Source organism: Carettochelys insculpta, chromosome 1 (genome assembly GCF_033958435.1).
Source record: "Carettochelys insculpta isolate YL-2023 chromosome 1, ASM3395843v1, whole genome shotgun sequence".
NCBI classification, from domain to species: domain Eukaryota; kingdom Metazoa; phylum Chordata; order Testudines; family Carettochelyidae; genus Carettochelys; species Carettochelys insculpta.
This window is the reverse complement of record NC_134137.1, coordinates 293,522,943-293,549,960: the sequence shown is the minus strand read 5'-3', so window position 1 is coordinate 293,549,960 and position 27,018 is coordinate 293,522,943. Positions and strand designations below refer to the sequence as shown.

The following is a 27,018-nucleotide window of genomic DNA, read 5'->3' as shown; positions in this document are numbered from 1 at the left end:
AACGCGACCCGGGTTAATAGCGGGTGTTGCTGCCCTGGGCCTGGGGTTGTAAGCCTGGGAGGCTACAACGCGCCTGCCTTGTACATCCGTGGGGGTTAGAGCCATCCCTCGCCAGCCGCCCTAGCGAAGGGCTTTGCCTGCTGGTTTTACAGACATATTCGGGCCAGTAAAACAGCGAGACCCAAAGCGTGTTATATAGCGAGTGTAATTTGCGGGTAGATTCCTGCTTTACTAGTTAAATAACCAGCCACCAGGCTCCTTGAGGCAGCCTGACCTCCTGCAACTGTGCAGTCCTCAATGAATTTCTGGTGTCGTGTATTTACACTACGTGTGAGACAGTAGCAGACTGTGTAGGTGCTATGAAGCTACCAATGTTTCCCTACAGCTTTGTAACGTGATCCCTTTGTACAAGAGGAATAATGTGAAGAAGGGGTGGGCCCTAAATCTTACCTGCTGGGTAAGATGAGCTCCAGAAAACTCTAGACTTGCAGTTCTAGTAAGTCTGAAAGACAGAAGCCGATCTGTTCTTTGTTGTAACATATGCCCCTGTTTTTTCAATTATTTATTGCTGTCTTCTCAATTGTGTATCCAGCTTATGGATCACTTTGCAACAGGAAAAGCTGTGGAAAAACCATTCAGACCTGGCAAGCTAATAACGAGTTCCGTTTGGATTTAATGGCTTGTACCATAACTTCCTTACAGAGTCACATGGATCCAATCCAAATTATTATTGATTCACAGAGAAACCAATTAATGTAACAGTTGTTAAATCTAGGAAGAGCTAGAGTGTTTATTTCAAAGGTTAAATAAAGGGGTATTCGGCCACATTTTCAACATTTGCTTTTGGGGGGCTTTAGCATCCATGTGTAACCCTTCTGTTAACGCCAGATGCCTGCCAGAAGGGCCGGGTTCAACTCTTGTGGGGTTTTCCTATCAAGGATACAACCAACCGGCTCGAGCCCCCACCCAGTGGCCTGGGACAATTTCACCCCTGTGCTGGGTGCCTGTAAGGTGGTTCTCCCCCTCCCTCGCAAGCACAGAGTCTGAGATAGAAGTGGCTTGTTTAATGACCGTAACCTACCCCAAGGTTACAGCGACAGATGCAGTATATCTCAGCACAGAAGAGACAAAACCCCTTTTACCCAGATACCATCCCCATATGCAGTAGAACCCAGTCTTTTGCTGGGGCTCTTGGCCCTTTTCCACATACACAGGCCGTGTCTACACGTGCCCCAAACTTCGAAATGGCCATGCAAATGGCCATTTCGAAGTTTACTAATGAAGCGCTGAAATGCATATTCAGCGCTTCATTAGCATGTGGGCGGCAGCGGTGCTTCGAAATTGACGCCGCTTGCCGCCGCGTGGCGCGTCCAGACGGGGCTCCTTTTCGAAAGGACCCCGCCTACTTCAAAGTCCCCTTATTCCCACTAGCTGATGGGATACTAGCTGTCCACTTGTCTGTAGCCTCCCCTTGCTGTCACCAGCCATCTGCCAGTTGCTGTCATCCGCCGCCACTCCTACTGCCCACCTAGCAGTTGCCACCGCTCCTACCAGCCACCCGCTGGTCCTGCTGTTGTCTGCCAGTCCTAACTGCACTGCTTGGGATTGCCCTAAGGCAGAACCCAGTGATTTTAGCTCAGCGTAGCCTCAGCTATCACTCTGTGATTTCAGCTCTTGGTATCTCTAGTGTGAGGTTTTCACAAACACTCTAGTGTCTAGCTCTATCTTTCAATAAGTGAGGAAGATTAGTCAAGCCAGGCTTATAGCTATATGGCCAAGGCATAGGCAAGGCCAAGGCACTCAGCAAACTCATTCAATCAGTACTCCTCCCCTCCTTTCTCACAATGCTTTAAACCAGGGAGCCCTGTGTAATCAATGTCTTACACATCTACGGCGACTGCCCTGTCCCCCACAACAACGCAGAGCATTGGTGAGATCTCACAACTCCCACATTAAGTGTCAGCTTAAATTGTGATTTTACAACTACATGTTTACAATAGACCAAATTTCATGGCTTACTTGCTACCCATTAGGCTTTGCCTGAAAAGGTATCACACATGCACACCTTTTGCATTCTTATGCAGACGACCTCTGGGAGACTCATTCCTCCCAGCCTTCAGCAGCACTGCATTCCTTCTGCCACATTCCCTACACATGTATGCAAGCAAACGATAATTTCCCTTGTGCCTACAGCAATACTTATGTGCAAGGTAGGGATTGTGTAAGTATACAACTGAGTGCAAGTAAAGTCTTGCCCTGAAAGGGAAAACTCAGAAATATTAGGGAAAACTATAACTTTGGCCTTCTTACTTGGTGAGCAGCTGTTTTCTGTGATGGGGATGATTTGGTGTTTCATCTCTCTACTGATTTTTAATTTTTTTTAAAGTCTCCTCTAGCTTGATCTTGGATCCCTTCCAGACACTGGTTATAGTAGAGTGGAAGAGGAAGGGGAGCTCTCAGTGCAACAGTCAGGAGGGGAAAACAAGTGAGAATAGGGTTGTGGAAGGGACTTTTTTCTGCTTTGAACTGTGTTCTGTCTTTAAAGTCTCTTCTGAGGTTGATCTCACCTCAGGAGCATAGTGAAGCTCCAGGTATGGTGTCTGGTTCCCTTATTCCACCCCACCTCCACCCAAATCTAGACTCCTGGAGTTCTCTTCCTAAAGCTCTGAAAGACACTTTTAAACAAATCTTAAATACCAGGGAGGGTTGTTGTCCCTTTGTAAATATCTAAGATCAGAATATATCTGACCACGTGACTGCTCAGCAGCTCTTGGTAAAGATTAAACTACCCATCAGTGCAATCATGGCTGCTCTAATCACTTAAAAGCAGCCTGAGTGGCCCTCACTTCCTGGAAAAAGCCACCTGGGAGGGCAGTTACAGAAGGTTCTATGCTGGGAGATGGGTGTGTAGCCCAAAGCTCAACAGAGGTTGAGAACAGGAAATAAGACTGACTGACACTAGCTTTCTTTTCCTCTCTGGAAATGGTAGATTCAATGTAAAACCTCTGTGCTCCTATAGGAACCGCCGTGTTAATCATTCAGATCTTTTGTTCTCATGGGACATCAGAAGTGTTTCATCTCCTGTGTATAAACAAGTAATTAAAAAGAAATAATTCTGTTGTTTTAATACAAGATGAGCTATTTTGGGGATTGAAAAGAGCTTGAATCTTTCCTTCTGAATCCTTTCACAGTGAGTCTGTCCTGCCCTAATTCCCAATTTTTCACTTCTTGCTAAAGTGATTTACTCAGAATTATGCTATTTTAATCTCACAGGATAGGGGCCTTGCATTACTTGAGCTGACCCTCTGTGCCATGGAGTTTGTAGTCTTGTGGCTTTTATGCTTCAGTTCTGTTCCCATCTAAGTCTATGGCAAAAACACATTTACTTCAGTAGGAGAAGGATAAGGTCCCAGACTCATGGTCTCACGTGCAATTTGAGAGGCAAGAAATCAACTGCCAGCTGAGGGGAAACTGAATATGAAGTGCCTGCAGAAAGAAAGGTGACTGAGCAGCAATATATGGTTCCCACTTCAGCTGATCTTAGTGTTTTTCTTTTGAAACACTTTTGAACACTAAAATACAGGTTGAACCTCTCTACTCCTGCATTCGCTCATCTGGCAACATCCATGATCCAGCATGATTTTAGTTCGCCAGATGTCCACTTATCATGGGTGTGGCCAGGTTTCCTGTGATTCCATAAAGTTTGTTTATAGCCACTGGTCCTGGCTCTCAGTGTTCTGTGCTGTTATTTATCTGTAATTTACCCCTAAATGTCTTCTAAAAGCCCAGTAAGCAGTGGAAGTGTTGGTAATGTGCTAGACAGTATTGACCTCCTATGGTCTGGCAAATTCTCTCGTTTGCCACCAGTCAGATCCCAAGGGTGCTGGATGAGAGAGGTTCAACTTGTAGCTTTCTTTGATGTTAAAAGCTGAAATATTTTAATATCTCACGTATCCTATTTCTTCTCTCACGTTTTGTGACAGGATGGATGCCAGAGACAAGCAGGTTTTGCGTGCGCTGCGGCTGGAGCTCTGCTCAGAGCTGCTGGTGGAGGAGTTCATTATTCACTACCTCTACCAAGAAGACGTTCTAACGGAAAACCACCTTCAAGAAATAAAGTCCCAAGCCACAAATCACAGGAAAACCATGATGCTTCTTGATATCCTTCCTACCAGAGGACCAAAGGCCTTTGAAACGTTCCTGAATTCCTTACAGGAGTTTCCATGGGTGAGAGAGAAATTAGAGAGAGAGCGTAAGGAAAGGATGGCAGAGGATCCTGAAGGTAAGACCAGAATCATCACTGTGGTTTTGAAGTTGGCATTCATGTTAGCAGTCAAGTAGCTGTACTTTCTTGGCTGTATTGATAGTGCCAATTATTCCATCATTTGCAATGACAGAAGCTGTATAGGTAGAGGTGATACTTTGTGTCCATGGTAGGCCCAAAGACCACAGTTTTTTGAAAGCCAGCTTAGTGAGAAGAAGTAATGCAGATTTTGTGGGTTGAGCAGAGGCTTGGCTATGTCCCTATGTGCTGGTAGGTAACCCAGCAAAGGAGAAAAAGATGGGAGTTTCATTCAGGGGGACCAGAATCTGGACAGCCCAGGCAGGGAAGAATCAGTGGGTTAAGGGTTAGACTAGATGACCCTTCTGAGAAGATTAAGATTTGTTGCATCTAAATCATCCAAGGTAGATGCTTATCTACCTTCACCTTTTTGAAAACCTCCGATGAAGAGGTTTCCACAACTTCCTGAGGCAGGAGACAATGGATCTCCTGACCACAAACAATTGTGATATAAGCTAAGGAATGAGGTTAACTAGCTGAAGAACAGGTCTAGAAACTACTTTGTCAATCAAGCATACAAGGGTCCAATCCTTGTTACATAAAATGTTAGCTGTATGTTTCCTATAGGGGTTTTAGTCAGTTTTATTCACATTGATTGATAGATATTTGTTTAAAAAATGTTACTTAGTGCTTGATAGACTTCTGAGGCCTCTATGAAAGAAAAAAATATAACAGTGACACAAGAACAGTTAAGAATAACAGCAGGTCTTTGTGAATCTACATATAAGTAAGTTAATTTTTAAGAGATGTTCCACATTTCATATTGGGTTTGATTCTCATTTACACTAAGACTGCTTTCACTCCTTACCATTTGACAGTGTAAGGGGGAGGTAAATGTAAGTTTATGCCAACTTTAAGTAACCATTACACTGCCAGACAAGTGTAAAGTAGGCCTAGGTGTAATTGGGACTCAGCCCCTCTTTCTTCAATATCCAGTTTCCCCAAACTCCTGTCCATTGCTCACTAACAGCAGGAGAACTAGCTGAGGGATGCTCCTAGTTGTGCAGATCAGAATACAAACCTGTTTGAAGCTTATTTCCAAAACTTTTTACATCCAGACTGAAATTTTCTAGGGTTCAGCCTTGGTTGAAAGTGACTTTTAAAAAATGTTTGTATGAAATGGTTTTTAAGTAAAAGGAAAATGAATAAAACACACTTTGCTCATCCAAAAAAAAACATTGGCAGTTTTTTTTTTTTAAATAGCTGTAGTGCCAAAATGGCTGCAGGGCAAAGTTAGCAGGGAATTAGTCCTTACTTCAGAGCTTTCGAACCTTTGGATATAAACTAGCCTTGATTTGACCATGGTATTCACTGAAAATAAAAATGTGCACGGAACTTTTTTTAATAAAGATTTTTTTCCACACGATTTATGGCCTCTGAACTTGGGAAGATTCAGGTGCATAGCTAATAAAGGCGGTGCAACAAGCAAGGACCCAGCTGATTTAGCCTCCCAGTGGTGGATATTAAGTGAGGGTGCTCAGTGAAGTTCCTCATTTGCTGCTCATTTTATGATTAGAGTAATCAATGAAGCAAAGCAAAAAACATTTTTCTTTGTTTGCTGTGCAACTTCTGTGTAGGAGTGATGCAAAGGTGTGAAGTGGTTTTCCTTTTTTTCTCTTGACACATTCCATTTTCATTGTGTGAGGCAGTATTTTCCAAAAAGGTGTGGCACTCCTATACCCTGGAGGAGGTAAAGGGCCAGCCTGTTGAGAGAGTGCAGTGGCAGAGAGAGTTTCTGCCATGGCGCTTTTCTAATAGGGTGAGCATCTCTCTGTATCCCAGACAGGACAGGGAAATTGCAGGGGGAGGGGCAGGAGGAGGAGAGGGGATGGCTCACTGGCTGCAACTGCCAAGGCATGGCACCGTGGCTGACCTCCCTGGCTGCCCCACGCCTCGGGGCGCCGAGAAGGAGACAGCAGCCATGCAGGTGCTTGTCCTGGCTCTCCCAAGGCATGGGGAGCCAGGAATGGGATGGCAGCCACTACCCCGCATTCCAACATACTTGTTCCTCTGCTGACTCCCTCTGGTATGGCCGGAGAGCACATGAGTACTGCTCTCCAGCTAGTAGCTGTGCCTGTACACCAGCAGGGGGCTGAATATGGAGCAATTAGCCTGTTCGTTAAAATAAGTTGGGATGCCTTTCTGGCACCTGAAATACAGGTCTGTCCTGCCAAAAATGGGACAGGTGGTCACTGGAGTTTCTAGTGTACTGGTATCGAAAGGCGTTATGCAAATGGTTTCACTCTCTTGAAACTTTCCGAAGTTTAGAAATGAGGTAAGGTGGAAGCAGCACCATTTTGATAGTTTACAAGATGCTACAAATCTGAGCTATGGGAAGTGGAGGAAGAGGAGAGAAAGGAATGATATATAGTGGTTGAGAACCATTATGTGATGAAACATTTTTGAACGATTCTTTGACTGACATTGGTGAAAGTGCAATAGTTCAGTGATGTTACCCCTGATTTACACCTGTATAAGTGAGGTCAAAATCAGGCTTTGTATCATAATGCATACATACCTGGAAGTGAATTTTAGTATAAATGTGCATTTTACATATGTGGTATTTCTTGATCTTATTTTTGGGAGCTTAACAGTGCAAAGTTAACTTTCTCATTCTTTTGGTGGAGAATGGGAAGTCAGCTTTTGTTGGACCTCTATAGACAGCATTTTACATTTCCTCTCTGGCTGTAGCAATGGCTCAATAACTTTCACCATTTATTGAGAATAAAACACACACATTCTGGGTTGACATGACTACTATGGGGTCTAGGCACACTGGATACCAGCAGTATTAAACGTTGTTGAAAAATACCTCAAAATTCTGATCCATCATGGTAATGTTCTTTGGTGGCTGTACATGCTGGTAATCTACATTTGCTACTTACTAGTTTATCATCTAAAAAAATCTTTACAGTTACATGCATAGAGCCATCAAGTAAGTTCAGCTGCATCACCAGTTTGATAGTAGAAGGATAGTTGCAGCTTCTTATTTTTTCTTGGCTTGTTTGTTCTCGTAGTAAATAGTTTGGGACTAATGCATTTTATCTATGCAAATTAAGTTATTTGGTTTCAAGTGGTTGGCTGTGCTTGATACTACTGTTGCCAAACCCTGTGCGTAATCTAGAAAAGGGCTCCAGACAAGATTAGCATGCCCTTTATTTTTATTGTAGCAATGCAGAATATGAGAACAAGATAGCAGGCAAATGGCCATGCCTAATGTCTGAGTTTGTTCTACAGAAGTGACAGATGGCCTTAAAATAGGATGCTAACTATGGTGACAAACATCACCAGTGCTGCTTATATGCAAATAAAGATGTTTTGGCTTGGAAGGTGTTGGTTTATGTTTTTTAAACAACAAGCGTTAATTTCTGTTCCATTTAAAAATGAAGCAGGAAGGGGGAAAGAACCATGCATTTGCTAAATTGAAAAGAAAGAAAAGTCTTTTCTAAACCCATTAAATGGGTATTAAGAACAAGGGATAGAATAATCCTATTCAATTGATAAGACTCTATATACATTTAAATACTTTTAACATTTTAGAATAACAACTTTTAGCTTCATTAGAATGGGCTTTTAAGGAGTTTAAATGTAGCTCCTCCTAAAATGATTTCTGATTTCTCGGCAGCATGGAACCCTTGATGTTTAGTTGAACCTCTCTAATCTGGAACTCCCTCATCCAGCAACATCCATAATCTGGCATGATTTTGGTTAGCCAGATGTCCACTTATCATGGATATGGCCAAGTTTCCTGCAGTCCCATAAAGTTTGTCTACAGCCACCACTCCTGTCTCTCAGTGTTCTGTGGTGTTATTTAGCTGTAGTTTACCCCTAAATATCCTGTAAGGCTATGTCTACACTAGAAGCATCTGGCGACGGAAGTTACTGTCGACAGGGTAATCTTGACAGAACTTCTGTCAACAGATTGGCATCTACACTCAATTTGCTCCATCGACAGAGAACTGCCAGACCGGACTGCCCTCTGGTGCCAGAAAGTGGAATGGCAGCTCTGCAAAGAGGGCTGCCAGTAACCAGAAGCCCTCTCTGTCAACAGAAACATCTACACTTTACTTCTGTTGGCAGTGTGTTATGCCTCAAATTTTTGAGGGGTAACACTGTCGAGCCACATGCGGAGTTCTGTCGAGAATTTGTCAACAGAATGCTTTCAGACTGTAGACTCTCCCTGAGTTATGTCGACAAAAGGCCCCTTCTGTCAACAAAATTCTCTAGTGTAGACCCAGCCAAAGAGCCCAGTAAGCAGTGCAAGTGTTGCTAATGCTGCTGGACAATATTGACCTCCCATGGTCCAGCAAATTCTCTCATTTAGCACCAGTCAGGTCCCGAGGGTGCCAGATTAGAGAGGTTCAACCTGGAGTATGGAATTATCCATAGTGGATTGCCAAAGCATCTTAAAACATAGAATTCTGGGACCATATTTAAACTGACTGGGAGCATGGTTAAAAATACAGTATGGAGGGGGTGAAAGTCTCATGTGCTGTTACTGATGTTTGGGAGGCCAGGGCAGGTAATGCTGCCCTGACTTATTGTGTGTCCATTGGCCCAAGCAAAACAAAGCATGTGAGCCGTTTAATTTTTGGAAAATGAATAATTCACACTAACTTAACATTAAGCCAATGCTTAAGTGCTGTGCTGGATCAGCACCTATATTTTCCTGGCTTTGTTTCCCAGTCTGTAAAATAGGACTTATATATTACATAGGGGTGTGTGAAGTTTCATTTGTTGGTATTTTAAAATGCTTTGACATGATCATCTGAAAGTTGCATTAGACACACCCCATATGTTACAGCTAAAAACATATTTTCTTAAATCTGCTAAAGGAATTTTTAAGAAATTTTGTTTTTATTCACCAGGTTCCTGGTTCTCCCCTTTCTAGCCTGAAACATGCAATCTTTTACTGTTAGCTATCAAAGCTAAAGGTATTAACAGAACAACTAAATATTTTCCTACCTTATTCTTAGTCATGGAGGAGATTAGTTGTGTGGCTTAGGCACCAGACTGACGCTTGAGTGATGGGGTTCACACAGACATTCTTCAGAGTCCCAGTAATCACGTCATTCCTCTCTGGCTCCGTTAAGCTTTCTATGAAATGGAGATAGCACAATTTCTCTTCTCTTAGGGTATTTGCTAATGTTTGGGAGGTGCACAGATCCTAGGAAGATTAGGAGGAGGCATAGATGGATAGATTTGATGAGATGTAAAAAGTGCTCTGCGGAAAGTATCACCAATAACAAAATGCTCTGCAGATTGCTACTGTCTGATTGTCTGAAGTTCTTAATATAGTTCTACCTTAATGTCCTGTGTACAGCAATTCACGCTGCTGGGGTGCATTGCACTAATACAATTGTTCTGATGAAACAGCGGGTGTTGTTTCTTAATTATTTTCATGGGCCTCTGGGGGATACCACTGGTTTCCTCCCTCCATTACGAAAACTGACCATCTATTTCTGCCCTATCTTGTAACCAGTTACCAGACTAGGAGAGGACCTACCCACTGATCCCATGATGGCTAGAGCTTTTGGTGAAGGAACTAGTCAAAGGCTTTCTGGAAATCTAAGTACGCTATATCCCCTGGATCCCCCTTGTCCACATGCTTGTTGATTGCCTCCAAGAGTTCTAGTAGATTGGTCAGAAATGATTTTTGTTTACAAAAATCATGTTGAGTCTTCCCCAACATATTATGTTTATCTTTGTGTCTGTAACAGCAATGAAGGGTCCTGTGGCACCTTGTAGACTAACAGAAAAGTTTTGAGCATGAGCTTTCGTGAGCACAGACTCACTTCATCAGATGTATCTGAAGAAGTGAGTCTGTGCTCACAAAAGCTCATGCTCAAAAATTTTCTGTTAGTCTATAAGGTGCCACAGGACCCTTCGTTGCTGTTACAGATCCAGACTAACACGGCTACCCCTCCGATACTATCTATGTGTCTGACAGTTCTGTTCTTCGTCATAATTTCAGACAGGTTACCCGGAACTGAAGTGAGACTTACTAGCCTGTGACTGCCAGGATCTCTTCTAGAGTCCTTTCTAAAAATTGGTGTCCTCCAGTCACTTGGTACAGAAGTTGATTTAAAGGATAAGTTGCTAGTTACAGACAGTAGTTCTGCAATTTTGTATTTGAATTGTTTCAGAACTCTTGGATGATTTATTACTATTTACTTTATCAGTTTGTTCCAAAACCCCCTCTAATGACACCCTCAGTGTGGGACAGTTCCTCAGATTTGTCACCTAAAAAGAGTGGCTCAGGTCTGGCAATCTCCCTCACATTCTGCGCCATGAAGACCAATGTAAAGAATTCCTTCAGTTTCTCTGCAATGATCTTATCATCGTTGAGTGCTCCTTTAGCATCTCAGTGAGCCCAGCAGGCTTTCTGCTTGTGATGTACTAAAATTTTTTTTGCTATTACTTTTGAAGTATGTGACTAGCTGTCATTCAACTTCTGTTTTGTCCTTCCTAGTTATATTTTTATGCTATCTTGCCAGAATTTGTTCCTTTTCTGTTTTCCTCACTAGGATTTAACTTCCCTTTTTTTATCTTTCACTGCTTCTTTTACTTCCTTGTTATGCCACGGTGACACTTGTTTGTTTTTTGTTGGGTTTTTTTTCTAGGTTTTTTTTTAATTTGGAGCGTACATTTAAGTTGAGCCTCTATTATGGTATCTTGAAAAGTTTTCAAGCAGCTTATAGGTATTTCACTTATGGTTTTGTACCTTTTAATTTCTGTTCAAGTAACCTCGTCATTTTCTTTTTGTGGTTCCCCTTTCTGAAATTAAATGCCACAGAGTTGGGCTGTTTTCCCTGCTGTAGAAATGTTAAATTTGATTATATTAAGTTCATTATATCCAAGTGGTCCAGCTATATTCACCTCTTGGACCAGATCCTGTGTTTCACTTAGGACTAAAGCAGGGGTGTCCAACAGGTGGTCTGTGGGCCAGAATCCGGCCTGTGGAGCCTTTTTATCTGGCCTGCGAGGCCAGCTGCTGCACTGGCACCAGCTGCCACAGGGCAAGTGGCAGAGCCCCAGCGGCCGGAGAACTGAGCTGCCAACAGCCCTGGGGGGGCAGAGCCCCAGCTGGGGTGCAGGACTGGCGGCAGAGCAGTTTGGGGCTGTGAGGGGGGGTTAAGCTAGGGGGTGGGCAGGGGACAGTTTGGGGCTGCAGGGGGGTTTAAGGTTGGGAGCAGTGGGAGGGTTTGTTTCTGCAAGGGGTTCAAGTCTGGCGGGGGGTGGGGTTGGGGCTATTTTGTCTTCAGCCCCCTGGAACACACACACAACTGCAGTGTGGCGCCCGATGAAAAAAGGTTGGACACCCCTGGACCATATCAAGTATTGCCTCTCTTCTTGTCGGTTACAGAAGCAGGTGCTCCAAGAAACAGTCATTTAAGGTATCAGGAAACTTTATCTCTTCACCCAGTCCTGACATGATGCGTGCACTTTGGCCATGATTAAGCAGAACATTTAAGCATGTTAATAACTTCATTGCCAGAAGCTGGGAAAGGGTGACAGGGGTGGATCACTTGATGATCACCTGTTCTGTTCATTCCCTCTGGAGCACCTGGCATTGGCCACTGTCAGAAGACAAGAGACTGGGTGTGATGGATCTTTGGTCTGACCTGGTACAGCTGTTCTTATATTTTTATGTTTTTATTGCAATCCATAGAATTCCTTGTGCTGCATGTTAAAGCACCAATTTAAGTGCTTTTCCTTGTCAAGGCCACAGTAGGTAAGATCCTAAGCAAGCTTTCCTATATTTTTTGCCATCCATGGACAGAAGAAAATGTACATGCACAAAGCCATCTGCGGAAGTGCACCACCAGTAGAACACATGCTGCCAGTTGTGGGTGGTTGTGGGCGCTCTGCTAATCAACAGGGCAGCACCTGACTCTCTCCTGCGTGGCTGCTCAGGCACTCAAGTTTATAGGGAGCACTGATCCTGAGCCAGTTCCACTGACTTTTGTGGGAGCATTATCAGCTATGACTCATAATTTTTATTGACAATGAGAGAATCCATGTAGAATAAAAAGAATCTGAGGTATATGTGTTAGCATTGTTTAAACTCCCATATTTTGAAATTCATTTTATGAACCAAATCCTTATTAATATGAGAAGTGCTTACCCATGGAAGTGGTCCCACTGGAGCTAGGGTTCACCTGGATTTTGTTGGATCAAGCCACATAGCCCCACTCTGTAGTTTTAGTGATCGAACTGGAGCTTGTTGGCGGACAGTAAGTTGTTCCTTGAAGGCAGATTGAACTTCATAGTTGATCAAGATTTGTTAATGATCGTATGGAAGTGGGACCCTATCAAATTCGCTGTCCATTTTGGTCAATTTCACATTCAAAAGATTTTTAAAATGGTAAATTTCATGTTTTCAACTATTTAAATCTGAACATCCAGTGTTGTGACTGTAGGACCCTACCCCAAAAAAGAGTTGCATTGGGGGTTGCAAGGCTGTTGTATAGGCATTATGATACTGCTGCCCTTACTTCTGGCAGCAGCATTACCTTCAGAGCTGGGCAGCTCAAGAGTGCCGGCTGCTATCCAGAAATTTGCTCTGAAGGTAGAGCTACTTCTAGCAGCCGCATAGATATAAGGATGACATGGTGTTGTGCTGCACAGCTGCCTGTGCAGCTGGGCCCTTAGTCAGCAGCTGCCAGTCTTTAGCCATCCACTTCTGAAAGCAGCAGTACAGAAATAAGAGTGACAATGGTACCACCCTTACTTCTGCGCTGCTGCTGTCATGGTGGTGCCATCCGAGCTGGGCAGCCAGCCAACATTACAACACCTGTTCTCCAGTTGCCCAGCTCTGAAGGTGGTACAGTACTGTGTAATGCTGTGACCTCCTAAAATAAACTTGTGATCCCGTTACGATTCCCTTTTTGGGTCAGGATTCCCAATTTGAAAAATGCTGCTCTCCCTGTGAAATCCTTATAGGATAGGGTAAAACCACACAATAGGCCAGATTTCAATTTGTGACACACTTTGCATGGCTGTGAATTTGGTAGGGCCCTATAGATAAGACTCCGAAATTCAGTGTACCAGTCTTTCCCCATCCAAAGAAAGGAGAAAAAAAAAAGAACATTGTTAAATGTCTTGCTAAGCAGAACTCTGAATTATTCAACATTTTGTTTCACTGAATCAACCTCATTTTCTCTCTGACTCACTTAGGAAATGCATTCTGGTGGTTTCATGGTCATAAGAGTGCCGCTTCAATTGCTGAGAAGTTTTCATATTTTTCCCCTTTCCAAGTAACAAGATAATTTTTACAAGAATTTTAGAAGAACAACATAACTGTTATGAGATTTGTAGTGAGTTTTTCCGAAGGCCCTAGAAGTGTGCTCTGATAGAGCAGCTGTTGAAGTGGAAGCCAGTAGTTTGAGTTTTAAACAAGACTCTGCCACTGACTTATGTAGCATTGGGCAAATCACTCTGAGCCAAATTACGTGGTGATTCACAACTCCTATAACTCAACTATGATAGTACTGGGGTAGCTACACAGTCTAGCTGATGATGAGCCCAGAAGTTGTTCTGTATATATGTTTAGTCATTTTTAAATTTTAAAAAATTGCAAGTTTTAATGAAACCCAAATGACCTTATGGATCCTTTTTTGTGGAAAAACACAATCGCCAACCCATTGAAAGAACAAAAGTCACTGAAGTACTCTCTATTTTCATTCATGTTACCTAGACAGCCTTTTCCCATGGTCTGTTCGCTGCCTGTATTTATGCTTCCAATTTTCGCACTGAAGTCGCCCATCAAAAACAAGATATCCTTTGCTTTCTGATTCACACCACTTCATAATTTTTCTTAGAAGTCTGTTTTACATTCCTCAGCTGCTTCGCTGGTTAGCAAATAACATTGCACAATCAGTACCTTCTGCATTTGGGTGTAGAATCTGGCTGTGGTGATACTGCTGCCCATTCCATGAAAGCACCAGATGCCTCTCTTGATAACATCAAGCCCATGCCTTCTGTATATGGTGCACTCTCTTCTTCATGTCCTGACCAATGGGCACTCTTCTTCATGTCCTGAATGGTCAGAAAACCAGATAGATCACATCCGTATCAGCAGTTCTCTCAGACGATCGATGCAGGATATCTGTGCTAGAAGAGCAGTATATGTAGGTTCAAACTACTATTTGGTCATGATAAAACTCAAGCTCAAGCTCAAGACGTACACCACAAAAGCAAACAAGCTAGGGATACAACAAGAAGTCCTGTGGCATCTTATAGACTAACAGATATTTTGGAGCATAAGCTTTCGTGGGCAAAGACCCGCTTCATCAGATGCATGAGTAGGGGGGTGGTTTCAGAGGGGTATTTAAAGAGTGGGGTCCCAGAAAAAAGGAGGGCCAGAGCTGACAAGGTCTATTCCGTCAGGGTGGAAAAGGCCCATTATCAGTAGTAGGTATCAAAAGAGGAAAAAACAAGTCAGATAAGACAGGGGGAATATGGTCCTTTGTCAGAGTCTAATCTGGAGGTGTTAACACCTAGGGCAGAAAAGCTGCTTTAAGGGGCGAGCCACTTCCAGTCTCTGTTTAATCCTTGGTTGATGGAGTCAAATTTGCAAATAAATTGCAATTCAGAGATTTCTCTCATTTGATTTTTTTGAAATTTCTTTGTTTTAGGACTGCTACTTTTAAATCTGCTACAGATTGTGCAGGGAGATTGAAGTGCTCTCCCACAGGTTTCTGTACATTACCGTTCCTGATGTCTGATTTATGTCCATTTATTCTTTTTACATAGAGACTGTCCAGTTTGGCCAATGTAAATTGCAGTGGGGCATTGCTGGCACATGGTGGCATATATTATGGTAGTAAATGTGCAGGTAAAGGAGCCCCTGATGGTATGGTTGATATCAGATCCTGTGATGATGTCACTGGTGTAGCTGTGTGAGCAGAGTTGGCAGCGAGGTTTGTTGCAGGGATTGGTTCCAGGTTTAGAGTTTCTGTTTTGTGACCTATAGTTGCTGGTGAGGATTTGTTTAAGGTTGGCAGGCTGTCTGTAGGCGAGGACAGGCCTGCCTCCCAAGGCCTGTGAGAGTGAAAGATCATTGTTCAGGATGAGTTGCAGATCGCTGATGATGTGTTGGAGAGGCCTTAGGTGGGGGCTGTATGTGACGGTCAATGATGTTCTCTTGTTTTCCTTGTGAGGCCTGTCTTGTAGGATGTGGCTTCTGGGTACCCTTCTGGCTCTGTCAATCTGTTTCCTCACTTCCTTAGGTGGGTATTTGTAGTTTGAGGAAAGCTTGGTAAAGGTCTTGTAGGTGTTTGTCTCTGTCTGATGTATCAGAGCAAATACAGTTGTACCTTAGAGCCTGGCTGTATACAATGGATTGTGTAGTAAGCCCTGGCTGGAAGCTGTAGCTGTGTAGATAAGCATAGCGGTCTGTGGGTTTTCAGTGTAGGGTGGTATTTATGTGATCGTCACTTATCTGCACAGTAGTGTCCAGGAAGTGAATTTCTTGTGTGGACTGGTCCAGGCTAAGGTTAATGGTGGGGTGGAAACTGTTGAAATCACGGTGGAACTCTTCAAGAGTCTCCTTCCTATGGCTCCAGATAATGAAGATGTCATCAATGTAGCACAGGTAGAGGAGGGGCGCTAGGGGACAAGAACTGAGAAAGCGTTGTTCCAGGTCAGCCATAAAAACGTTGGCATACTGTGGGGCCATGCGGGTGCCCATAGCAGTGCTGAGATTCAACACGGTGGAGCTGAAGGATTTAGAGACAAGAGCCGGTTTCCAAGTGTATCTGTCTAACAGATATGTACTTCTACCAAACCTCATCCTGGAAGATGCTACCATCGAAAAAAATTGGGAACACACCAAGACAGCCTAGAAAAAAAGCCTGCAATAAAACCTTGGGAAAGAGGACAAGGCATCACAAAGAATGGATCACAGCAGAAACTTTGAGAAATGTGAAGGAATGAAAGGACAGAAAAGCAGCAAAACAAGAGCAGCCAAGGCAGAAGAGACTGTATTCAGAAGCCATCAGTGAAGTTAAAAGGCTGTAAAATGGAGCAAGAAGAACTTTGTGGAAAACCTTGAACAATAAGGAGAACAAGCTGCAGGATGGAGAAACTTGAAAGAGCTATATATCACATCACACAGAAGCTATCTTGGTCACAGGTACACTGGGTCAGCCAGTATAGCATAAGGAGGGGCATGTGCTCATGAACCCAAGTGAGCAGCTCAGTAGGTGGAAGGAGCAATTTGTAGAGCTACTGAACCACCTTGCCCACATGGAACCTCCCAAGTTGCCAGCTGCAAATATACCACTGCAAATTACCAGCAGCAGACCTCCAAAAAAAGAAATCAGAAAAGCCATTGCCCATCTGAAAAGTGGAAAAGCACCTGATCTAGACAACATCCCCGCAGAAGCAATCAAGGTAGGTAGTGAGACATCAGCCAACATGATGTATAATCTATTTGGGACACTGAGGAGATCCCATAAGACTAGAAACATGGCTGTCTTATCAAGCTTCTAAAGAAAGGCACCCTGAAGGAATCCAAGAACTGGAGGGAGCATCACGTTACTGTCTATTCCAGGAAAAGTGTTCAAGAGGATTTTCTTGGAGAGAATGAAGACAGAAAAGGATAAGCAGCTCAGTGAAGAACAGGCCGGCTTCTGAAGTGAGAGATCTCATACTGGCCAAATAGCAACTCACTGAGTGACTATAGAACAGTTGTTTGAGTGGAACTCCCCCTGTACATAACCGTCATAGACTTCGAAAAAGTCTTCAACAGCATTGATACAGACACTTTGTGGAAACTGCTGTGACACTGTGGCATCCCATGCAAAGCTATTACCTTGATCCATTCAATGTACAAACCCTTAATATGCCAAGTTGTTCACAATGGGGTCTTGACAGAAACCTTCAGCATGCTCTCAAGAGTGCGACCAGGATTCCTAATGTCAGCTTTCCTGTTCTTGATCACAATGGACTGGATTATGAGAAGGACGACAGATGGCCATCAACGGGGCATTCAGTGGATGTTTTTCAAACAGCTAGAGGACATTGTTTTCACTGACGTTGTTGCTCCCCTTTCACACCACCATGAAAACATGAAAGAAAAGGTCACAACACTAGGCAAAACTGCCTAAGTGACTGCACTGAGCGTTATCAAGGAAAAGACCAAGACAATGAAGATCAACCAGTCCAATACGACCACCAGCACACTGGGAGGGGATGACCTGAAAGATGTGGAGCAGTTCACTTGCTTGGGTCGTACAGTAGACCCCCAGCTTACATGGGGGTTGCGTTCTGGCAATCCCTGCATAAGTCAAATTTTGGGCAACTCAGGAGAGCCAAGAAACTGACCAGGGCAGCAACCCTGGTCACTTTGCTGGCTCCAGCGAATGGAGGGGAGCCGGGAACCAGGCAACAGCCTGGCTCCCAGCTCCCCTCCACTTGCACAGCTGGAATACTGACCAGGGTTGCAGCTCTGGTCAGTTTCCCTGCTCCTATCAGTGGTGGCAGCTCTCCTAACAGGAGTGGCGAAGCTGCTCCTATCAGGAGCGGGAAGAGTCAGGCTGCCAACCCTGACAAGAACCGTTTCTCCACTCCTGTCGGGGCAGCTTCTCAGCTGCCACCGATAACAGGAGCTGGTAAACTGACCAGTGCAGCAGTGCTGGTCAGTTTCCCTGCTCCTCTGAGTGGTGGGGAGTTGGTGCCAGGCGCCAGCTCCCCACTACTCAGAGTCACATTAACCCCAGATACACACAGTTCGAGTGCACGTATCTCAGGGGTTTACTGTATTATGGGCAGAGACAGAGGAACAGACAAGGATCTCAGTGCCAGGATAGGGAAAGCAACATCTGCATTCAAGATCCTTCGTCCCATATGGAGTTCACAAATCATATCTGTGAAGATAAAGCTGTGGCTCTTCAACACAAATGTGAAGAGTGTGCTCTTGTATGGATGTCAGACCCGGAGTACTATAATGCCTTCAAATCACAATCTACAGACATACATAAACAGCTGCCTGAGATACATCCTTCACATCAGATGGCAAGACTTTGTCACAAATGAGAAGCTTTGGAACAGAGCAGGACAGGAAGCACATGATGTCCAAATCAAGAGATGAAAGTGGGGATGGCTTTCAGAAAACCATCATCCAGCATAGTCCGTCAAGCTCTCACGTGAAACTCGCAAGGAAAACACGAAAGAGGAAGATCTTGGACAATGTGGAGCAGATCTACTGAGAGTGAAGAACAACTGGAGTACTCCTGAAGCCAGCTAGAAACTTTGTCTTGAGACAGAGTCAAGTGAAGGAGACTTGTAGATTGCCTATGCTCCAGTCAGAGTGCAAGGGGTCAAGTCAAGTCAAGCACATTTTAATAGTATAAGTGAGTTAGTTAACTTAAAAATTACAATTTTGCTTGTAAATATTTTACCTACTGTTATAAGAAACAACTCCGCCATTGCCAGTCCTAAGCCCGGATGAAAAAGGAGGAAGGTTGGGCATCGGGCTAGCAACTCAGTCCCGTAAAACCTGCCAATTGCTACAGAAACAACAAGTGCAACCAAACAAAATAAACAAAAATTAACTCGGCGCGAAGGTGTTGACTCTCTTTTTTTTATGACGGTGCTGGATGAAAGCCGAAAGGAAGTTCAGTACCTGATGCAGAGCTCGATTTTTAAGTGCCAAAACCACAACAAAAATTGGAACATGGAATGTAAGGACCTTATACCAATGTGGAAAACTAGCGCAATTACTCTGTGAATTTGACGGTTATCGAATGGACATCTTAGGCACTAGCGAGATGAAATGGACAGGAAGTAACAGGCTAGTTAGTGATGGGAAGACCATTCTTTATTCAGGGCACAATAGTCACCATATATACAGCGTAGGCCTGATATTAAGTAAGGAAGCGTCACGGGAATTGGTTGGATGGAAGCCAGTGAACGAATGTATTATCACAGCAAGATTCAAGTCAAGGCATGCGAAAACTACAATCATCCAACTGTATGCACCAACCGAGGATGCTGACGAAGCTGAAAAAGACGCGTTTTATGATCTGGTACAAGACACCACCAGCGATGTTCCCAATCATGACATCAAGTTACTCATAGGTGATATGAATGCGCAAATAGATAACAGAAGATAGAGATAGGAACATGTGATTGGCCCGTACGGATTGTCAATGCAAACGAGCGACAATGGAGAGCGCTTACTACTATTCTGTAGCTTGAACAACTTGTGCATTGGAAACACCTATTTTGCACACAAGAATATCCACAAGAAAACATGGCGGTCACCTGATGGTATCGCTAACAATGAAATAGACTATTTCTGCATCAGCAAACGATGGCGACTAGCTCTATTATTGAGAGTATACCGTGGAGCTGATGTTGGGTCAGACCACCATCTTTTAATGGCATCGCTCCATCTTCGCCTTAAAAGAAAACAAGAATGGCAAGCAGCTAGGCCCTATGCAGTTGAAAAGTTAAGAGACCAAGCCATAGCTGAACAGTACAAACTAAACTTAGAAACCAATTTCAACAAATGCAACGTGAAACTTCACTCGAAGACCAGTGGATGCAGCTCAAAAGAGCAGTGACTGAGATCGCAGAAGAGATGATTGGTCAAAGGAGAGGCACACAAAAAGAACGCTGGATACAGGACAGGACCTGGCAGTTGATTGAACGTAAGGTTGCGAAGAGGCAAAGAGATCAGGCAAAGTCGCCAGGTGAGAAAGCGGAAGCTATGGCAAAGTACCAGTTGTTGGATCGTAGAGTCAAGAAAAGCTGTTGCACTGACAAAAAAGAATGGTTAGAATGTAAAGGTGCTGAAGCACAAGAGGCAGCGAAGAAATGTGACACCAAGACACTATATCATATTGTCTGGGAGTTAACAGGAGCAAGAAGCAATAGCAATGCTCCCATCAAAGACAAGAATGGGAAGATCTTACTCAGTAAAGAAGAGCAAGATGTGCGCTGGGTAGAACACTTCAAAGAAACACTGAATCAACTGAACCCAACCTCAACATACAACTTCAGTATCTTCAGTCTCCCTGATGAGCTGGAAGTAGACCTAGACATGATCACGATTGAGGAATCACATAGAGCAATAAAGGCGCTAAAGAACAACAAGGCTGCTGGCCTAGACCAAATTGCTGCTGAACTATTGAAGTATGGTGGAACCTCCGTGGTGCAGGAACTGACAGGGCTGTTGAATGAATGTTGGAGAACAGAGTGCATCCCAGGTGAGTGGAGGAAGGGAATGATCGTCAAGTTACCAAAGAAGGGGAATGTCACTGATTGTAACCGTTGGAGAGGTATCACGCTCCTTTCGGTCCCAGGTAAAGTCTTCTGCATCGTCCTGCTCAGGAGGTTGCAGAGCGTGGTGGATAAAACACTGCATGAAGAGCAAGCCAGATTTCGCTGCGGACAATCATGTAGTGAACAGATCTTCACGTTGTGCAACATCATCGAACAGAGTATTGAGTTCCAACGGCCGCTGTTAATTAACTACATCGACTTTAAAAAGGCGTTTGACAGCGTTCATAGAGAATCATTATGGAACATAGTGCGAACATATGGCATCCCACAACACCACATCAACATCTTCCGAAATCTTTATCTAAACTCTAGTTGAGGCATGAGGACCGATAATGGGATGACAGATTTCTTCAACATCGACTCTGGAGTGCATCATGGGTTCGTCTTGTCTCCATTCTTGTTCCTTCTGGCGGTGGACTTCATCATGAGAAAGGCGATGAGCGATGCACATCTAGGTATCTCATGGAAAGATCAGCGTCGACTCACGGATCTGGACTTTGCAGACGATATTGCACTGCTAGCAGAAACGAGCGAATGCTTGCAAGGCATGACGACAAATTTGGAGGCAGAAGCTGGCAAAATTGGGCTGAGCATAAATAGTGACAAAGTTGATGCAAGTTGGGAACACTCAGACAAACACACCACTAGTGGTTGGATGGCAACTCATAGAAGAAGTACAGCGATTCACATATCTTGGCAGCACTCTGTCTAACGACGGAGGTGTCGAGGCAGATGTTAACTGCAGAATCGGTAAGGCGTCAGCAGTGTTCCAAAGACTGCGCCTAATTTGGTCTGCACCAACAATCGACACTGCAACAAAAGGTCGACTGTATAACACCATCGTCATACCAGTCATCATTTACGCTAGCGAAAAGTAGAAAATAATGTTGAATAGCACGCAAGCTCAATGTATTCCACCGGCGTTGCTTACGAAAGATCCTGGGTGTCACCTACCGCGATTGCGTTACCAATGAGGAAATACTACAAAGATGCGGGTCGTGGGCACTGCAGGATATTGTGGCAGAGTGCAGAGTGCGGCTTGCTGGACACATTCTGCATCTGCCAGATCAACTGCACCCAGCAACTGCAATGAGATGGGTACCGGCAGAGGGAAGAAGGAAGAGAGGCAGGCCACTCAAGACCTGGTGCACCACATTTAAGGAAGACTTATTAAACATTGGTATATCATGGGAGGAGGCGGAATTATTTGCAGCCGACTGAAATCGCTGGTGAGCACTTGTTGCCCGATGTGCCCAGGTGCACAGGCGGACCTAAGTCTAAGAAACAGTGAAGCCCCCCAAATCCTACAACTATATAAGACAATGGGGGAATCATCATTGTATGCATGAGTCTACCTGCATGTGTGTAAGTATGGGATGGGATAGCCCTAAGACTGGTAGAATTGAAAGAGAGGAGCAATATTTTTTACTTTGTTTCCTTCTCTCTCTGACATTACTTTGAATAGTGAGTTTCCTCCGTGTGTGGGGGGGGATGGGGGGGATGGATATACAGGGATGAATGTAACTTAATATTTCTTACAGGTACTATCCTATTGCAACCTGGGTCTCTGCCAGCTCCTTAAATAGCTCTCTGCTGGCTTTTGCTGCAGCTTAGCCAGCACTTGCTGGAGCTGTGCACTGGGACACACCCGCTTACTTTCACCTCAGTACCTATATCATGTGGCAGCAGAATTGTTTTTGTTGTTTTGTTTTCAAAGGGGAGGGCGCAATTATAAAGCAAAAAAGAAACAGAACAGAACAAAACAAAAAGCAGAGAGATTCAGAGCCAAGTAGTTGGGACAAGGTATTTGTGAAGTTGCTGGTCTGCATTTCTTGTTTGCAAAGTAACTAGGGGAAAACAATTTACCCCTGGGTGGAGCATAGGGCTCATACATAATTTAAATACTTCAGGGATTCTACAAAAGTGTTGGGCAGGGGTGAGAGGCATTGAATCAAGCTGTAAACTCTGCATATGATGGTAACGACTTCAAACCCGGGAATGCACCAGCACCCTTTGTTCCTGCACAAATGGATGAATGTCACCTTTTGAACATAAAACCCACAATTGTGCTCAACAGTATGGACACTCTAGTAGAGCTGTTTTGTAAAAAAAGTGTTTTTATTGTTTGTTTTTCGTTTTTATTGTGCGCAATGCTCTGGCTTCATCAGAAGTGTAAATCTTCTATATAAAGTTTATGATTCCTGTGAAAGGCTACAGCTGTTGGCAACAAAATGTAATTCTTTCTAGGAACAGCAGTCCATTACCCAGGGTCTGTTTATACAAAACGGAAAATGCCTGGTTGGGAGGGGATTTGTTTGTTTGGTAGAATATTTTTGTATTCTGATCTCTGTTCAGGAATGTCTTCTCTTATATTTTCTCTCTATTTTAGATGTTTGTGTTAAAATATTTATTTCTAAAACCTCTTTTAATCCATCTGTCTTGAGCGTGAATTTTTCTTTTTGTTTTTTTTTCCTGGAAGAAGCTGGCATGTCCAAACACAGAAAAGTCTGAGGCTGGACACTGGAATTGTAGAACAACAATTGTTAAACTGCTGTATTGGCTTATTTTAGTGAATATGGGGAATTGAGTCAGATAGGATCAACCTGGAAAGAGACTGTGTTTCTTGCCACTCATAAACAGTACGTATTTTTCTAATGTGTGGTCTGCTTGCTGAAGTGTATGATCAGCAACTTGTGTTTGGGTCTTGTACATTTGGAGGAATATTGTTCTTATGAATTGCAGGTTTGTCTTGTGTGGAATATGTGCATATCCTTGTATGTGTTCTTAGAGTTTTGGATAACATTTCAGAAAATTCAATTTCAGAAAGCAAATTTCTTGCTGCTAAAGAGCTTCCTTGTTTCTAGAGTTTGCTCTCCACATCAGAACTGTGCTTGGATCACACAGTTTGGGAGAGTTTCAGTTCAGGACGAATCACGTTTGGTCTTTGTCAAATTTACCTTCTCTCCTTACCTTCTGTGGGTGATTGCTGCTACTCCGTATTTCTCACCTCCTTGCCCTGCCCTGCCCTGCCCTGCCCCACCCATGCTGTAGTCAGGAAACAGGGTTGGTCTTTCCCCTCCCTGTCCATCTTGAGACCACAAAGAGTAACAGCAGGTGGTTCCCTTCTCTGTCTCCCAGGCATTGAAGTGGTGGGGATAGTAGGGTGTGTATTCTCTCTCTTGCCTCTTTCTCCTCCCACCTCTCCTTTTAAATGATGGTCTGGTGTATGCAGGGGTCATTTCTTCTGTTCAGGGCAATCCCTAGGAGGGTGCAGGACCTAGGACATGCCCCCTCTGCTCCAGGCTCAGCACTGTCCCATCACTTCCTGTCCCTACTTTGCCGCCATTACACCCCTTTCCCTAAGCCCTCTCCCCTGAGTGACACAACTGTGTAGGATTGCTGGGGGGCTTGGCGTTAGTGGCAGGGGTCATGTCCTCCCAGCATTCACCACAGTGGTGGGAAGAGGACCAACCCGGCCCCAGTCCTTTTTGCTTCTCTGAGCTTGGCTTCCAGCCATGTCGCTTGGGGAGCAGAGCAGGCTGAAGCCAGGTTGTGATGTGGCTGGGAGAGGACAGAGTTGAACAGGTTGGGGCTAGGTCATGCCACTTCCCGCTACTGCTGGTGGGTGCAGGGATGGGTCCAACCCCTGCTGCCAGCATGAAACTCCACTAACCCCAAGGTTGTCCAGGGCCCCCCAAACTGTGGGGCCCAGGACAGCTGCCCCAAATTATCCTATGGCTGGGGTGGCTCTACTTCTGTCTTCCCCATAGGTGCTGGAGTGAAGGATGCTGGCAGGTACTGCTGCACTCTAGGCTCGCAGTGGTTTCCAGCTTAGTGCAATGGCTCGCAGCAGCTCAACTATAAAAACCATTCCAGTGCTCCTGTTCCTCCCGTGTGTTTGGTAAAAGGCTTTGGCCTCTCTGGGTTGATCTTTGGCAGGTCATGGAGCATTCTGCTTACTGCTACCTAGTAGTGCCTGAGGGCTATAAGAAATGCCCTCTCTGTTTTCTGGAGAGGATCGGGGGTACACTGTCAAGAGGACTTCCCTATCTTTTCTCCACACTCCCAGCCCTCCAGAAAGCCTGAAATGACGTCCAGGGCTTGGGCTTTGGCCCTGGCCCTGGCCCTGGCCCTGACTGCAGAGAGATCTGTGAAATTTGACACATCGATCTGTGCCCACACTCAGTAAACATTTACAGCGACATGGCCAAGTGATTGACTTTCTGAGCGCTACAGGGTGTTTGTTCCAGAGGAATCCTGTTTCCATTGAACGTGTGGGAGAACAAATGTGTGACCTTTTTGTAGCTAAAAGATAGTTTGCTTTTGTAGCTTTTTTGTGTAATTGTAATAAGCAGTTGTGTTTACATTTGCTTCTTACTTTTTGAGAAGCATACAGTATTGACACCCCGGATAAGAGTGCACTGCCCATTTTAAACTATTTCCTGTAGCTCAGTGGCCAGAAAGATGTAACCATACTTGGTCGAACCCTGAGAAACCAGTGAGAACGTTTTGTTGCAGGGAGGGAAGGAATGATGGATTATGTGTAACAAAGTAAATCTAATGATAAAGAATAGTCCCACTGGACTCCCCTGGGCAGAAATTTGAGTGCTCTATGGAGCCCCTCACGTGGGGAGGAGGCCAGCCTCTCTGCAAGAGGGACTGCACGAAGGGCCTCACAGGGCAGGAGCAGGACAAGGAAGCAGCATGGATCAAGCCCTGCCCCACAATCACTGGCAGGGTCTGGTAGCCCACTATGCTCCCCCAGCTCCCAGCTGTGTCACTTAGGGAAGGGGCTTGGGGGAAAGGGTAGAACCAGCCCCATGCTCACCAGTGGTGGGAAGTGGAATGACACACTTGGGAGCCAGGGGAGTAGTGTTGGCTGGGGCTGGGTCGCTCCTCTTTCCCCTGCTGCTGTTGGCGACTTGGGGCGTGGGGCAGGACTGACCTCTGCTGCCATCTTCAGGCCCCCAGTCCACATCGTTCAGGGGAGGGGTAGAACGAGAGCAGGGCTGGGCTGGGGTGTTCAAAGTCCTGCCCCTGTCACCCAGGGACAGCCCATGGGGCCCGCGGGGCATAGCTGGGGGATGGGGCTGACCCCTGGAGCTGGCACGATCCCCTATGCAGCTGCCTAGGGTACCATGGAATATGGGGCAATGTGGTGCCCTTGGGGGCTGCATGCTTTGCCTATTGGTGGGGACAGCCCTGCCCCTGGAGACTGAAGACCTTTTATTTGGCCACAGGACAGGCACAGCCTGGGCAACAACAGTGCAAGCTTCTCCACACTCTCCTCTCCTGTCATCCCTGGACTCTGCCCAGGAAGGTTCCTTCCCAGGTCTGAGGGAGGTGCCTACAGTGCACCACTGTAGTCAGTGGGGGTTGGAGGACTACTACTTAACCCTTCATACAGAGTTCAACTGACATTGAAAATAGGAAACTTTTTTGGCTAATGAATGAGGTGGGCTTGCCCACAGGCACATGCTGTCTTGGTGCTGGCTTTCTGCCTCCCACAATAGGCCATGCACAGCTATATAGTGGCAGTGATATTACACCCCCACCCTTCAAAAAAAAAAAAAAGTACCAAAACTTTCCACTCAGACTTCTGCACAGGACTCCCCTCATTGCCTGCGATTTCCCATCAGGCTCGGTTTTCATTATACTATCTTTTGGGTTCTTTTCTCCTTTTTAGCTCTTAGCAATGTTAGTGGGCATCAGGTGATAAACTCAATATAGGCTTTTATGGTCCTGGGTGCCCATTGTTAATTCCTGCCAATTTCTCATCATTACTCTTGTCTTTAATATGATATGGAAAAGAGCCGTTGAAAATGCTTTGGAGAGAGAGCAATAATTACATTTTTAAATTGAGATTCAACTCATTAAGCATCTGCTCTTTAGAGACTTAAGGTAGCAATTGAGCATGTCAAGTCTGTACATAGTTATTTCTTTTTACACACATACTGCCACACCCTTGATATTAGTATTTTCCAACATACTCCAACAACTCCACGCCCTTGACTTTATGGAATTTCTTTCATCCCAAGTACTAAACTTTTGGCTTCGTCATGGGCACCTTTTGCTTCTAGCTCCTTCTGTGTGGATACAAGGGACCCTCTGATAATGATTTTCATCTTTGTATTCCCACTGCTGACTTGAAATGTGTAGTCTCTTTAATGAAGTAATTCAGTCTGAAAAATATGAAATGTTGTGAATGCTCTTTAGCTTTTTTAAAAGCCAATTGGTTTGTGTGTATGAAAAATTCAGGCGTGTTCCAAAGCTGACTGAAGCCAGTGAAAAGATTCCCATCTACGCCAACAGACGCCAGCAGATTTTGGGTCCAAGCCCTTATGGCAACTGAAATGTGCCACATATCCTGGCTAATTTCC

The 27,018-nt window shown here is 44.5% G+C and overlaps 1 protein-coding gene across 2 annotated transcripts in view; it reads left to right on the top strand.

The window, feature by feature from the left end:
• Positions 1–27,018, top strand: part of CRADD (CARD and death domain containing adaptor protein) — a 135,605-nt gene that overhangs the window by 26,440 nt on the left and 82,147 nt on the right. For both annotated transcript variants that reach the window (XM_075011827.1, XM_075011819.1), the window contains exon 2: positions 3,984–4,282. In XM_075011827.1, the coding sequence (XP_074867928.1) occupies positions 3,985–4,282 (298 nt within the window). In that variant the 5' untranslated portion in view covers position 3,984. The remainder of the gene's footprint in view (positions 1–3,983; positions 4,283–27,018) is intronic.